We start from the raw sequence: 14,288 nt of genomic DNA, 5'->3' as shown, positions 1-14,288 counted from the left end.
TTCAATGTTTTACAGGGGTCACCAGATTGTTACCTTTGGCATGTGATAATACAGGACATTCAAAGTACTAAAATCTAAATGAAAAATCAGCAGGAATCTCATGATGCAATCACACCAGCATGGATCTGAACCTCAAGTGATTATTTCCAAGACTTTAGGCCATACCCATTCCTATAAGTGTTCCTAGGAAAGTGACTCATCTATGTACTTTGACTGAGCAATATGTATTAAAAGAACATTAATATTAAAAGTAAATTCACTTATCATACCTACCTGCTGCGTTTCCTAATTTTAGTGCATCGGCATTAAACTTCACCACCACTTGAAGATGTGTCATACAAACAAGACCCCCAAACAGACAAAAGAATATGTACACATTGTTTTAGCTATCATTTATTTGCTTATAAAACCAAAATGATGAAGAGCTGGTTTAGTGATGTTCTTATACGCAGCATGTAGGAAGAGATTAAAAAAAGGGTACAATATTTAGACATCACTTTCATTTTATCATACACAAGGATCACGTTCTCAAATATCTGAGCCAAGTGTTGTTAAAAAGTACAAAAAAGGAGAAGAACAATATTTATTCATTAAGACAACACTACCTGAAAGAGGTCGAGCGATTCTAGGGGTCTCGAAAGATTTGACTGGATTACAGCGTAGCGATCCCACAGCTCAAACTCTACACACACGGAACATTTTTTTACGTCGCAACATAGTACAAGTTGAAGTCAAAAAAGGCACCACACAAAACAATTCACTCACGAAGAGACTTTTGCCACAAATATGTTGTCACCAACAAAGTTTAAGGCGATGTCATGTGCAAAAATTTAAGAAACATCAACCACACACTACTCTGTAATTATCCTCTCCCTTTTAAAATGTGCTTTTCTTTTTATCCCCCTCTAGGCTTCGCATTAGTGTTTTGTTAACATCCAAGATGTGCTGAATTTAAACAGAATGCTTGCATTAATCAGAAGGTGAACACGCTGGGAGGAAAAGGTCAAACAAGGCCCCTTTCGTTACAGACTCAGTTCCTGTAGTTTTTCCGCCCCTCTCCCTCCTTAAGGAACGTCCATATAAGCGTGTTGACGATGTCAGGCTGGTCCTGCTGGAGCCAGTGACTTGCGCTGGAGATGATGTTTAGCCGGAAGTGGTTGCGGATGTAGAGGCGGCAGGCCTCGGCCATGTCCTGCTCGAGGAAGGCGTCCCTCTCACCCCACAGGAGCAGCACCGGCGAGCGCACCTCGCTCTGATTGAGAGGCAGGAAACTGCAAATGCAGGCAGACACATGCTGAACAAAAAACACATTGACAAACTGTATGGTAATACACACACTGATAATCCTGAATTTCACTTTGTGCTTATACATATGCACATTGAACCTGTCTCCTTGGCATTACCAAAGGGTATTAATAAGACCACTTAATGCACTCTTAACCTAAATAATTTTTCTCTACCATTTTTTTTTCATTTCAATTCTTCGTTCGTTGTTGTTCTAAAATTTCCAAGCTTTCATCGCTTCTATTTCAAGTATATCAAAACTCCAAGTTAGTCAGTTAAGCCTTTATTTGTTAAATACACATTACTGCAGAGTGAAATCATTTCTTCGCATATTCCATCTCTGAGGCTGGGGTCAGAGCACAGGTTCCACCATTATACAGCCCACTGGAGCAAACACAGTCAAGGGCCTTGCTTAAGGGTCCATATAGGCAGCCCGATGAAGCTGGGGCTCGAACCGCTGACCTTCTGATCAGAAACCCAGAGCCTTAACCATCTGAGCTACCACTGCTCCAAAATACATCCTTCAAACCTGAAACACTCTATAAGCAGTGTTAACATGTTGCTTTCTTTATCAAAACAAATTTCTCCATAGAAGTTGATGTTGTTTTTTTACCTAATTGATTATGTGATTATGCCTAAGACTTTGGCATAATGCTGTATATATAGTATGACTGTACAGTACATTCATTTTCCTCTAAATACATACACAAATATCACTGCACTCTGCAATCCTGCAACCTTCCTTACACACTCTCACACATACACACACACAGACCACTCTGCCCTGAGCTGAGGAGCAGATGGAGGACACAGTTATGCCTTCACCTTTCACGTGCTCACACCTTATCCTCTGCTGTTTAAATTTATTAAATAATTTAATGATGTAATAGAAGTAGTAATGTAATAGATAGTAATAAAAGAGAAGAGTGTAATATTAGTTGAAAAAAAAGGAGAAAAAAAGGAAAAGTATATGGTAATGAGACCACAAGGTTAAACTGTGCCCTATTGTAAACAGAAACAGAAGAGAATCATAAGCAGAATTTATATCTGACACAAGGGGGCAGCACTATCTCAACTTGACACACCACAGAAAGTGAAAACCTAAGGAAGCTGATACACAATCATGCAAGAGTCTTTAAACAAGATGATTTGAGAACACGTATGTATGTTTATATAACACCTGAGAATCATAACTGTTCATAAATTCTTTTACTGATTGGTCAATAATATTGTATGTGTGTGTGTGTGTGTGTGTGTGTGTTTGTTGCACCTAAAGACATTTCTGTAGTAGTTCAGGGCAGCCGTGAGTGCGCCAGGTTGAGACAGGGCATACAGGTAGGCCTCAAGTTCTTCTGCCGTCAGCCAGCGGCCCTTAAGCCCAATCCCAGTGCTCCGACTTGTGAACAAACTCTTCAGTGCCTACACATACACATCATATAGACAAATAAAGCAGATAAAAAAATCAGCCCATACAACTTGCTTGCCAAAGCTACCTACTCATTTACCCACGTCTTATATACGTTACATTTACAGCATTTGGCAGACACCCTTATCCAGAATGACTTACATTTTTATTTCATTATCATCTGAGCAGTTGAGGTCTAAGGCAACTTGGTGCTGCTGGGGTTTAAACCTGGGACCTTTCAATCAGTAGTCTAATGCCTAAACCACTGAGATAATTTATATTACAATAATATTACAATAAATATATATAATTTATTTACAATAATAAAAAAAAAAATCGAAACTGTATTATGTTCATTTGTGTTCGTGTACGCGGGGCACCAGACAAACGAGTGTCTATGTAGGCACGTAAATTTTTGAAAAGCATGTGATTTAAGGCTGAGCTCTAATAAAAAAAATTTAAATCATTCATGAGGCGCACTTTTGTTCTTAGCGAATCAATATTGTTTTTAAATATTTGGTCTCATGTGATTGGAACATTCTCAACGAGTCTTACGTCAGCAGATTGTTACGTAATTTATTTAATAGTGGAATGCCAGCTAAATATAAGAAAAAAAACCTTCGCTAAAATACCCCTTCGCAAAGCGATCGGACAAAGAAAGAAAAAAGTTAAAGAGCTTGGACCAGTTCGACCTGATCTTCTACCTAAGCAGAAATTACAAAAATTACAGTGCATTACAGTTTTGGGATCTTGTGTCCAGTACAGAAATAAGAGAAAGACAAAGGGACAGAATGCAGACACCCAAAAACACCTCATTTACTGTTACCCTTTACTTTTAGCTTTAGAAAAAAATAATTATTTAATTAGACATTTTAATTCTTACATATTGTTATAACTCAGGTGTTGATCATAATAATGTCATAATGCTAGTGACTAGTCGTTACAACACACTGTAATAAGGACAGAAAGTCTGTTAACCACCTTTTTCTTCCCAATCACAGCTAATTTCACTTGAGTATCACCAGCTCAACTTCTCAGTCTGCATCTCAGAATAGGCACCTTGTCTAAACTGGTGTCTTTTAGAGCATTTACTGTACAAAACGCGTCTACATTCGGAAACCCTGACAGTGCTTAAAACAGCATTTCTCCAGTGGAAATTATACTGTGTGTAGGCAGGAATAAATGCCTACTGACCGACCTACTGGTTCACTTAACATGCATTTAATTCAATACTAAACAGCCATGCTTGCAACATGCACACCCACATACACAGACACGCATTACAAACAGAACGTGAAGCTTGTCCACCTTGAAGTCATTGATGGAAAGCATAAGCTCAGGGAAGCGTGGGAACTGGAAGAAAAAGAAGTAACTGGACTTGAGCATCTGACTGGGGTGGCGAAGAGCATAATCTAGGAAGAGGAAAAAAGAGAAAAGGAAAAGAAGAATAAGAAGAGAATCAGAAGAAACAGAGTGGAGATAAGACCCGTGAAAAACAAGAGGTGTCTGAGAGGGCAGAGGATGCTGGCTGCAATTTTGGAGAAACATTTCTCTCCTGATATGAGCTCTACATCCTATTCGGAAAGCAGTATAGGGTGTGATGATTTCTTTAGGTTCCTTATTATGAACACAATCAATGAAAGAAATGAAGCAGTTCATTGGATAAGAGTTGCCTGCAAAATAGTCATTGTGTTCAGAATTGTAAGGTTGACTTGACTGAAAAGACTATACACTGTCCAAACGAGAAATGAGAACATTTTATTTCTAATGCTAATTTTTGAAACGGAATGAAAAGTTTTCGACATTTCCAGGAGAAAGATTACATAATCTCCATTCTCTTCACCTGAACTTCTCGGTCTTCCTTCAGGCAAAACAACAGAACCCAGATGGAGGAAACTATTCTAAGACAGTGTGGATCATTACAATCTTGCAATAATTCCTCAGTTTTAATGATGCTGATTATGTTAATGCGTTCAGTGAGCCTTTGGGGTCAGTGTGACTCAGTGGGAACTTTCAGGCAGATGAAGAAAATAGTATGTTAGACAGCTTACCAGCGAACACACACGGATGAGGGCTGTTCAGCACAACCAGCTTCACCACCATCTCAGGATAATGAATAGCGAAGAGCCACGCGATGATGCCGCCCCAGTCGTGGCCCACCAGGAAACATCTATTATACCCTGAGGGAGAGTCACACAAGAGGCTAATGAGTGTTTGTGCTCGCGCTCACGTGTGTCTAAACGTGACTTGCTTAGCACAAGCCGAATGTTCACACAGCTATAAGTAGAATTGGAATCACTGAAGCAAAATGGGCCAGTCATCTTTCTACACATCACACGCATGCTTTGTTTTGTTTTCCGACAGTACTTAAAGTGATGGAAAGAGATGTCGAAGTGGAGTAGTAAGAGCGCTGACCTTATACAGTACGAGTGTCTATTTCATGATGAACGATTCCTTCATATCTAATGCTTCATATATATTTATTACAAGAGCTGCAATAAAGTCAGGAGTATAGTATATAGAGGAGTATATACTGTAGAGTAACATAATTTGTCCCTCTATCATCTCTATCTATAACGGTTTCATTGTCAGGTTTAAGTCATGGAGTCTCATCTGCTGCTTCAGCCTTGCAAAAACGATCATTCTAATACAGTCTGCATGTTCTCCCTGTGCTTGGTGGGTTTCCTCTGGGTACTCTGGTTTCCTCCCATAGTCCAACAAATGCAAATTACTTTAATTGGTAATCCCAAATTGTCCACTGTGTGTGTGTGTGAGTGAGTGAGTGTGCTTGTGTCATCTAATAGATTGGCACACTGTCTAGGGTCTACCCCGCCTAGTGCCCACAGTCCTCTAGGATAGGCTTCTGGCCTCCCATGACCCTGTAAAGGATAGTCGGTATAGAAAATGAGTATGTGTGTGAATAACGGCGAACAAAAGATAAAATGATGTTGTACCTCCAAAAAGGTAATGTGCTAATGTGCAATTAAATACTTGATGTTTAAAGTTTCTTTGCCTTTCTAATATCATCTAGTAAAAGATGTATTAAGGACATTTCCATCAGATTTCACAAGCTGTCAGGATCATGAATAACAATCTCTCTCTGAATGTCATTAAGCACTGACCACTATTACCAGTACTGCCTGGATTAGGATCAGCACATTAGACGCTGTAATCTTAGAAAATGTCATATCGTATGTTTACTGTTACATTTATGCCATTTGACAAATGTCTTTATCCAGATGACTTACAGACATGCTTTGAAGTCTATAATTACTGGGCCACAGGCCAAGAGTACTATCAGACCTAAAATCTCTGTTGATGTAAGAAACAAAGAAAAAAACACAGACAAGACCAGATTTTATGCATTCAGTGAAAAGTTAAGTTTCTAGATGTCTTTTGATGACAGAGTGACTCAACTGTTCAAACACCTTGGTACAGAACAAAAAAAAAAAAAAAAAAACACCTTGATGTATGTCTTGAAAGATGAAAGAACCATTTGGGTAGTTCCTGAGGAGTTCCCCAGTGCAATGCTTTGTTGTGTTGCATTTATAGTGTTGTAAAACCTGTAATTATTGCTTTGCATCATGTCTGTTGAAACTATAACTTTCCCTAATGTTGACAGGTGATTAGAATTGATTTGAATTTACACGTCGGTGTTCTCACATTTCTATAGTATACTGCACCAAGCACTTTTTTTCATTCTACCAATTTGTTGTACCCTCACTGTCCACTTTATTAGAAACAGTTCATGCAATTATCCAACCAGCCAATTATGTGGTAGATACGCGATCCAAAAAAATAAATAAATAAAAAAAACTCCAGATACAGGAAAACGTTTTGGAAAATGTTTATGCAAAAACAAAAATTCATGAGTAAATTCAATTCATCTTTTATTAACAAGGTTTTTACTCTTAAACCTGTTGCTTACTTTTTTTTTTCGCTGCTAAGACATGATGTGTTGATAAGATAAGTGCAGACGTACCTAATAAAGCAGATAAGTGTAAATCGTAAGAATGAAAACAAAAGATCTAACTACATATTGGTTATTTGGTTAAAACTGATCATTAGTTTAATCAGTCACTCCTCCCTTCTTTTCCAGTCTTGTCTTGTAAGTTTTAAACAACATACAGTACCTGTTGCATTAAAAATGTAACCCGATCTCTTGTTTCTCCTTATGACAGGTGTGTATGTGTATACGTGCGCAGGTAAACGTCAAAATAAATGATAAATGAATGTGAAAGTTAATGGAGCTGCTGCTAACAATAACCTGTTTATTTCAGACCTAAAAACAACATCCACTTTCATTTCGCGCTGCCGTACTATCTGTCAGAGTGTGAATTAGATTTCAGAGCAGTGCCTGTAACATCATCACTCACTAGACTGTGCGCTGAAGTAGCATCACATCCTGCATTGCCTCTCTGCTTACACTCCTGGTTCAGCCTGTTGGCTAATAAACAAGCTCTTCCTTAACTTAATTAATTGTGTTAGAGCATGAAAATCAGTAAACAGTGCAGAGCAGACAGACTTAAGTACTGGAGAAGACGGCTTGAGGGAAACCTCCATACCAAAAGAAAATCATTACCGTTTCACCTGAATACTTGCATTGGAAAGAACGAAGAGGTTACACAGGGGGGTAACAGAAGCCTCTAGATCAATAGGACAGATTTTCTCCTTGGAATTTATTGAAATGTATTCTTTTGGTTTTGTGCACATGGGCAGGGCTGGGCTGGGTGCTGCGATGGGAGCTCATCTTGTATCGGCCCCCATCACAGAATCTTATTCTCTGCTACTCTCTGCTTTGTTTGCAGGGAATGTCGGTGAAGAAAACTTTCCTTGACAAAACTTCACCATTCAGAACACGCCGCAAAGTCACCAGCACAGACGTCACTTTCTCCGTGTGTTACCATGGTAACATAAGCACCTTAGACATACCTGCCGCGGCTGCTGTGGATATTTCACACTAATGACATCAAATATTGAATATTTATTGAAACAAAAACTGACCACATTATAAAACATATGCTCTTGAAATGTGTATAACTTGTAAATAAATTATTGATAATTATTAAGAATAATAATATTTGATTAAAGATGTACAAAAATCTATTTATTTTTTACAGATTACTAGCCTATATAATAATATGGATTTCTTGATTTAATAAAAATTTTAAGTATTGTGGTCTATTAATATGATGGTGACCGCTAAACTCCCTGTAAAGTATACTTCGCAGGGTACTTCAGGGCGATCGGACCGCATCCCTGATTTAACTAATCAGCTAATTAACAGCCTTGTTCTGCACAGAAGTAAGCATAAAAGAGCAAGAAAAACACTCAGATGTGCACCTGGAGGCAGGGGTGGTAACCACTGGTCTAATATGCTGGCTTTAAACAGACTAGATACTGTATTGTAGAAAAATAGTTTATATGTAGCCTGCTTGTTTTTTTCTCAAATGGCTCTACGATTTAGCTAATTGACAATAAACTATAAATTCTCTATACTGTTTTCATTTACTCACTAGTGCAAATCATTCTCACAGCAAAACACTTCTTTTTAGGTCACGGGCGGTCATATAATGTGAAATGCAGTAAACATTTCACTGCACATCATACTGTGTATAGCTGTCTAATTGACAAAAATTTATTAAATTTGAATTTGATTTGATTTTTACCGCTTTTCCTGTAAAACGGTTTATTCTACCTGTGCTAAATTTATTTGTGTTTTACCGCTTTTTGTATTTATTGCACTGTAGTTTCTTTAAAGTTTTATCATGGAAAAAACTGTACTCTTATCCATTTCAAAGCTAGTAAAATCGTGTAGATTACATGCTGATCTTCCCCTGTAAGATGAAGGTCATACCATCTGCATCAATGCAGAGTGCAGTGCTTATCATCAAATTACCATCACAACAGAATTTATCAGCTCCTTTGAGCTGTTTGGATTAAAAACAGAGAAGAGAGAGTGAGATAATGCAGAGCTCACTCCTCTTACCCAGATACTCCACAATGTCCTTGACGTCAGTGACGAGGTAGTCAAGCCGGTAGCAGTCAGTCGAGGGAGGCAGGTCAGATTCACCGTAGCCTCTCATGTCCACAGCAACAACACGGAACTCGCTCTTAAACTCCCTCAGCTGGTGTCTCCATGAGAACCTGATGAGGAAATGGGGAACTCAAGTACGCTGCATAGGGAATTAAGCTGTTTGATTAAATGAATGTGACTGCAAGGTGATTATGGTTTCATTCTTCTTCTTTGATTCATAGATATCTTATGCTATACAGAAGAATCTGTTCATTAGAGAAGTTATGTAAGGGACCTAAAAGCTAATTTTAGTTTAAATTAAAAGAAACAACAAATAGTTAAATTAACCAACAGAATCAAAATACTGTAAATAAACATTCACCGATCAGCCATAATATTATATTATATCATTTCAATGATGGCACCTGGAAGTGTGTGGGATATATAAGGTGATGATATTATATCTACGTCTATCTATCTATCTATCTATCTATCTATCTATCTATCTACAGTATCTAGATCTACTGTATCTACATCTACTGTATCTACATCTACTGTATCTACTGTATCAATGTATATATATGTATATATATGCTGGATTGTGTCAAATGTCACATTACACCCTCAGAGGTCTAGTGGAGTTCATGCCTCAACAGGGAAGGGCTGATTTGGCAGCAAAAGAAGACATACTCAATAGTAGGCAAGTGGTCATAATGTTATGGCCGATTGCCATCTATTTATAATGTGTCCAATATGATGATTTAAATCCAGATCATGCTAAATTTCGTCACCACCCATGTGTTTGCTCCTATTTATTGTTATATAATTTTACAAGATTTTTGTTTATTTGTCATTACAAAAAAACATTTTTAGTGTTTTAATGTTTTAATGTCTTCAGGTTGACTTCTCTTTATAAAAACAATTCATTTTTGTTCTGATTTCCACCTTTAATCTACACTGACATCAAGATTTCTACCTACATGCGATGAAAATTGTTAAGATGGGCAACCCTTTTTAATAACCCATTAAATATAAGAATAACAGTCATCGAATGATTGAGTATTAAGGTACAAGGACTTTCAGAAAGCTCCTGCTGGGATCTTGAGGGAGACCTGTAACTCTTAACTGTCAGACTCTACGCCGAGATTGTTTTCTGTTTCAAATGTTTCAAATTGTGCCTGATCAGTTTACTCATCAATAAGGCAGACTTTCGAACTGAAATGAAAGAGAGACAAGAAGTAGTAAAGCAGAAGGCAGAATCCTGGCTGTAACTCTGATGACTCGGATTCAGCAGACACTCCAATACAGGATCCGAATCTGTTAGAATATAAATGAGCTTTAAATTTTTATGAGCCTGCACACACACACACACAAAGAATTCTTAGAGCTCAGTGATAGAGAAAGGGACTGCTTTGCACTTTCTGTAAGTGGAGCAGGAGACGATGAAGGAGAATCGTCCTCCACCTCTCTGAGCCTGACCTCAAACACTCCTGTTTGATTCTGGAGCAGTTGATTGGCCAGTGGAGCAAAAAGGATCCAGGGCCACATTAATGAGAACTCTTCTGTATTCGGCTCACCATCCTGGACTGAATTTGTAAAAAAATAAAAATAAATGTGTGCCATGTGCGAATATTAAAAATTCATATTCTAATCATTGCCCATCCATTTATTCCTAGTTTATAATGTTATTAAAACATTATCTCTTTCAGATTTTCATCTCACTGTCATTAACTTAAACAATCATTTTACTTACAATAAAATAATGAATAATGAAGCTTTCCTTTTGAATGGGACAGATTTAATCTCAAGGGCACAAAGACTGCCCAAACATGCTCCCTACATAGACATCCTCTCAAAATCAGTAACAATACTGCAGTATATTGTATAACTGATTATATAAACATGTGATTAAGCCTTGCTATTAAAATACAACGTGGCCCACAAAATTTCGATCCATAAACATTGTAACAGTGACTTCTCTATCTGAAGAATCCTGTCTTTCATACATAAGACTGAGTTTTTCTTGTTTTTATATCGTCAGTTCTGAAGCCACATTAGGTCTGAAATAAAAAGAAAAACATCACATTTAATATAAAGGGAAAAGCCTTTGGTTCCACACTTTGGTTAGTATCTAAGTGTGTGATTTCTTGAAAGTCATTAGCTTTTTCAACTAGTCCTTTAGACTAGTGCGAATTTTAGACAACAAATATGTTTTGTTTGATCATTTACTTTTTGGGTATAAGCATCTGGTCAAGGAAAATATTCACAAAAGAAATATGATGTTTGTGCATTCTAGACAAAAAAAAATCCATATATGTGGACTTCGAATCATTAACATGGCACCTAGTTGGCTTGAGCTTTGCCTTTTATGGAGTTTTGTTGCATCACTAAAATCAACTGTGTCATGAACACACATGGTACTTTAAGATTAACTAACAAAAGAAAAAGAAAAACATCTGGAGAGAACTTTAGTGCAGTTTGCCCTGTGAACACATTGCCTGTTCTGTGCAAACTTGATCTGTTTCCCCTTGAACTGTTGACAATATTAATCATATTGTGTTGTTGATCTGACAGGGGAATTATTCCAATGTGATAAAATGTACATTTTAGAAACTGTGCTTAAAAGTTATATCAACTAACAAATATTTTAAAAACTCTGTCTCTTTCTTTTCTATAGACATATAAAAGACTCGGCAGCAAAACCAAAGTGTGGTAATAAACAGGTTATTTATAATGTCCATCTGCACCGTCTTCCATATGCCTCTTTATGTAATAACAGGCGTAATGCCATATGCCTCACAATCAGGAAATGTTATTTAACACTGCTTATTTGTATGTGCCTGAAAAGCTGGAGAGGCTACACGTACAACATTTATCAGAATGGTTTATAATCACCATTACTCAATCACTGAGTTGACCTGTGAGTTCACTGGGCGTTTTCTTCCTATGTCTATAACTTATATCTGTGTGCATTACTGTGACTTTATTACTGTGATCTCACCAAAACTCGGGGAATCCGTGCAAAAACAGCATGAGTGGTTTGCCTCGCTCGCCTGCCGCAACGTAGTGAAATCTGAGTCCGGATTCCTGAAACCACAAAAACAATCAATCACCTTCAATTTAATAAAGTGCCTACCATGCCCTCTATCTGAAAGGGTAATGCCAAGCTCATTCTCATACCAAATTAAGTACCTCACACATTGTACCAGTTTTATAGAGCTATAAACACTTCTTAACATCAGCTTTAGAAATAATCAATGTCATATGTTTTATTGACTTCCAGGGGAATATTTATGAGATCATTGACTATACTGCTGACACCAAGCAGCCTGAATGGTTCTTTGCTTAATTTGGTGTTTTCTGTTATGGGCAAAGCGTTTTATAACACCATAACTCAGCACATCTGTGTTGTCATCTGTGTGCACAGATTTAACAACAAGAGGATTTTTGAAAAGGACACTGAATATTCATAAACTGTTTGGCGAAGGTTTGACGCCCAAATGTTTGTGCCTTTTTTGTTTTATTAAAACAAACTAGATCTATTTGTAAAACTCATATAACCTGATCCTGATGCACTGTCTTTGAGTCTTTTATTTATAGGCATAATTAGTTTACCCTTCAAGTTCACCTGCCTTTAATTTAGAATCCCATTAGGATCTCAAAGTGGCCAGATACTACATTTTTAAATACAAATATTTAGGTAGTGCTCCTTGCATTTTAAAGCATTATTTAATCTACGTGGTAAAAAGGTTTTTGCTTTACCTTACTTACAATTTATTTTTCTTACTAAAACCTACAACAGCTGATTCAGGCTTAACTGGGGAATTCAACTCATCAGTACATAATCAGATTCAGTGGGTATGTCAGTGTCATAGAAACATTTCCAAACATTGCTCATATGTAAACATGAGCTGTGCTGCCTTCAGCACCACATCGCAGAAGCACGACAAACAACAATGATGGGAAACATGCTGATTCACAACAATGCTAGAGGGCCACAGCAGCTCTGCAGTGATTTTCTAACATAAGCCATAAAGGGTTATTTTCAATGCAAGTTAAATCAGGTGTTTTCTCAGTTCACATTCTGGCAACCCACACATTGTTAAAGTTTTCTCTGATCTATCACAAGGGCAGCACAGCACCTCTGTATCACAGCTGCACACTCCCTGGGCATGAGTTAATGTGTTTTTCTGGTGTCCATGTGGGTTTCCTCCCACCTTTCAAAAACATGAGTGGTTAAGCTAAATTGCCTCTAGGGGAATGAGTGGACTGGATGGACCAGTGGTGCATTCCTGCCTCGCACCCATTGCTGCTGTGACCGAATCCAGATCCGCTGTGAAACTGACCAGAAACAAGCCATTAATGAACACGGATGATTGAGATGCTGTATTGTAGATAGTGCAAAAACAAAGAGTCTGGCATTGCTCTGATGAGATATCTCATGTGTGGTCAAAGTGAGGAAACATGGGACATGATAACATCTAGGCAGTAACTCTCCAGTGTGAGTGTAGCTGGAAGAGAGCTGCTCAGTTCCATGTAAACAGAGGCCTCACATGTGGAGGTGTGTTCTAGGTGATGCTCTTCCTACACCATCTGTCTCACCTGCAGGACACAAAGCCCAGGCTGTGTCACGCCCCTAACTTGGCACTGCTTTACAGGATTTATTTCTAACACCTCCGTCTTAAAGTGTTAGAAAAGTATTAATGAGTTGAATAAGGTGAATAAGGGAGGAAAAAGAGTGAGGAATGTCTGTGCTGTGTTTCCTGCAGCGTTCCCTCCGCGCGCGCGCGCGGGCGCGAGCTCTCACCTTGATCCTGACGTAGCAGTGCGTTCCCAAGGACGTGTCGTTGAGGCAGGGCGGCGGGCTCTCGCGCACGGTCCACCGGAAGGTCGCGGTCGGCCTCATGAGCACGTTCCAGCAGAGGCGGAGCAGCGCCACGAGCGCGCACAGGCCGCAGCAGCCGTACACGAGCGTCCAGTAGCCCGCGGCGCGGAGCTTCACCGCGAGCCGCACCGACAGCAGCAGCACGCGGCCGAGCAGCCTCGCCATCTTCACATCCCGCGCAGATCTCGGCCGCTGTCTCCGAGCGCTGTGCGTTTCGTAAGCGACACCAGTCTACATGGTGACAAACCTCACAGCAGCCCCGTGAGCAAAGCGTGATGAGGAGCGACTCGCGCGCGAGCTCAGCCTTTTAAACACGATCGGATCCTGTAGCTGAATCAGAAGAATCGATTCCCGCACGCGAACGAGTCGGAATCTTTCTGTACGCACGAAGCAAGATAAAACATACAATTCCCTCTGCGTTGTATTTTGACTACGTACGTGTCAGAGTTTAATTAACGTATTTACCCTGTCTGACATTTTAATTATTAAAAAAAAAAACATATGACTCGTAGTTAATAATTAGTTAGTACTGATAGTTAGTAACCCAGTAAACTAGTGCAAGGATATATCTATTGATGAAGCCTCAGAGTACTTTCCCTCTGGATAAGAGCATCTACCACCCACAAGCCATCCATCTCCTCAACACAAAGGGACTGGACTAATAAACACACACACACACACACAATCATCACCTTAGT

At 38.8% G+C, this 14,288-nt stretch overlaps 1 protein-coding gene across 1 annotated transcript; it reads right to left on the bottom strand.

The window, feature by feature from the left end:
- Nucleotides 1-347: 347 nt before the first annotated feature.
- Nucleotides 348-13,859, bottom strand: ephx4 (epoxide hydrolase 4). The gene is made up of 7 exons (XM_053498938.1): nucleotides 13,513-13,859; nucleotides 11,707-11,792; nucleotides 8,679-8,836; nucleotides 4,741-4,869; nucleotides 3,998-4,101; nucleotides 2,555-2,703; nucleotides 348-1,271 (listed from the first exon to the last, which is right to left on the bottom strand). Exons 1-7 carry the CDS (start codon nucleotides 13,753-13,755, stop codon nucleotides 1,031-1,033), a joined length of 1,110 nt encoding a protein of 369 aa, XP_053354913.1. The 5' UTR covers nucleotides 13,756-13,859; the 3' UTR covers nucleotides 348-1,030.
- Between the last annotated feature and the right edge of the window lie 429 nt (nucleotides 13,860-14,288).

The sequence above is a fragment of the Clarias gariepinus genome, chromosome 6, assembly GCF_024256425.1.
Source record: "Clarias gariepinus isolate MV-2021 ecotype Netherlands chromosome 6, CGAR_prim_01v2, whole genome shotgun sequence".
NCBI classification, from domain to species: Eukaryota; Metazoa; Chordata; class Actinopteri; order Siluriformes; family Clariidae; genus Clarias; species Clarias gariepinus.
The sequence above is the reverse complement of the archived record's forward strand: the minus strand, read 5'-3'. Positions and strand labels throughout refer to the sequence as shown.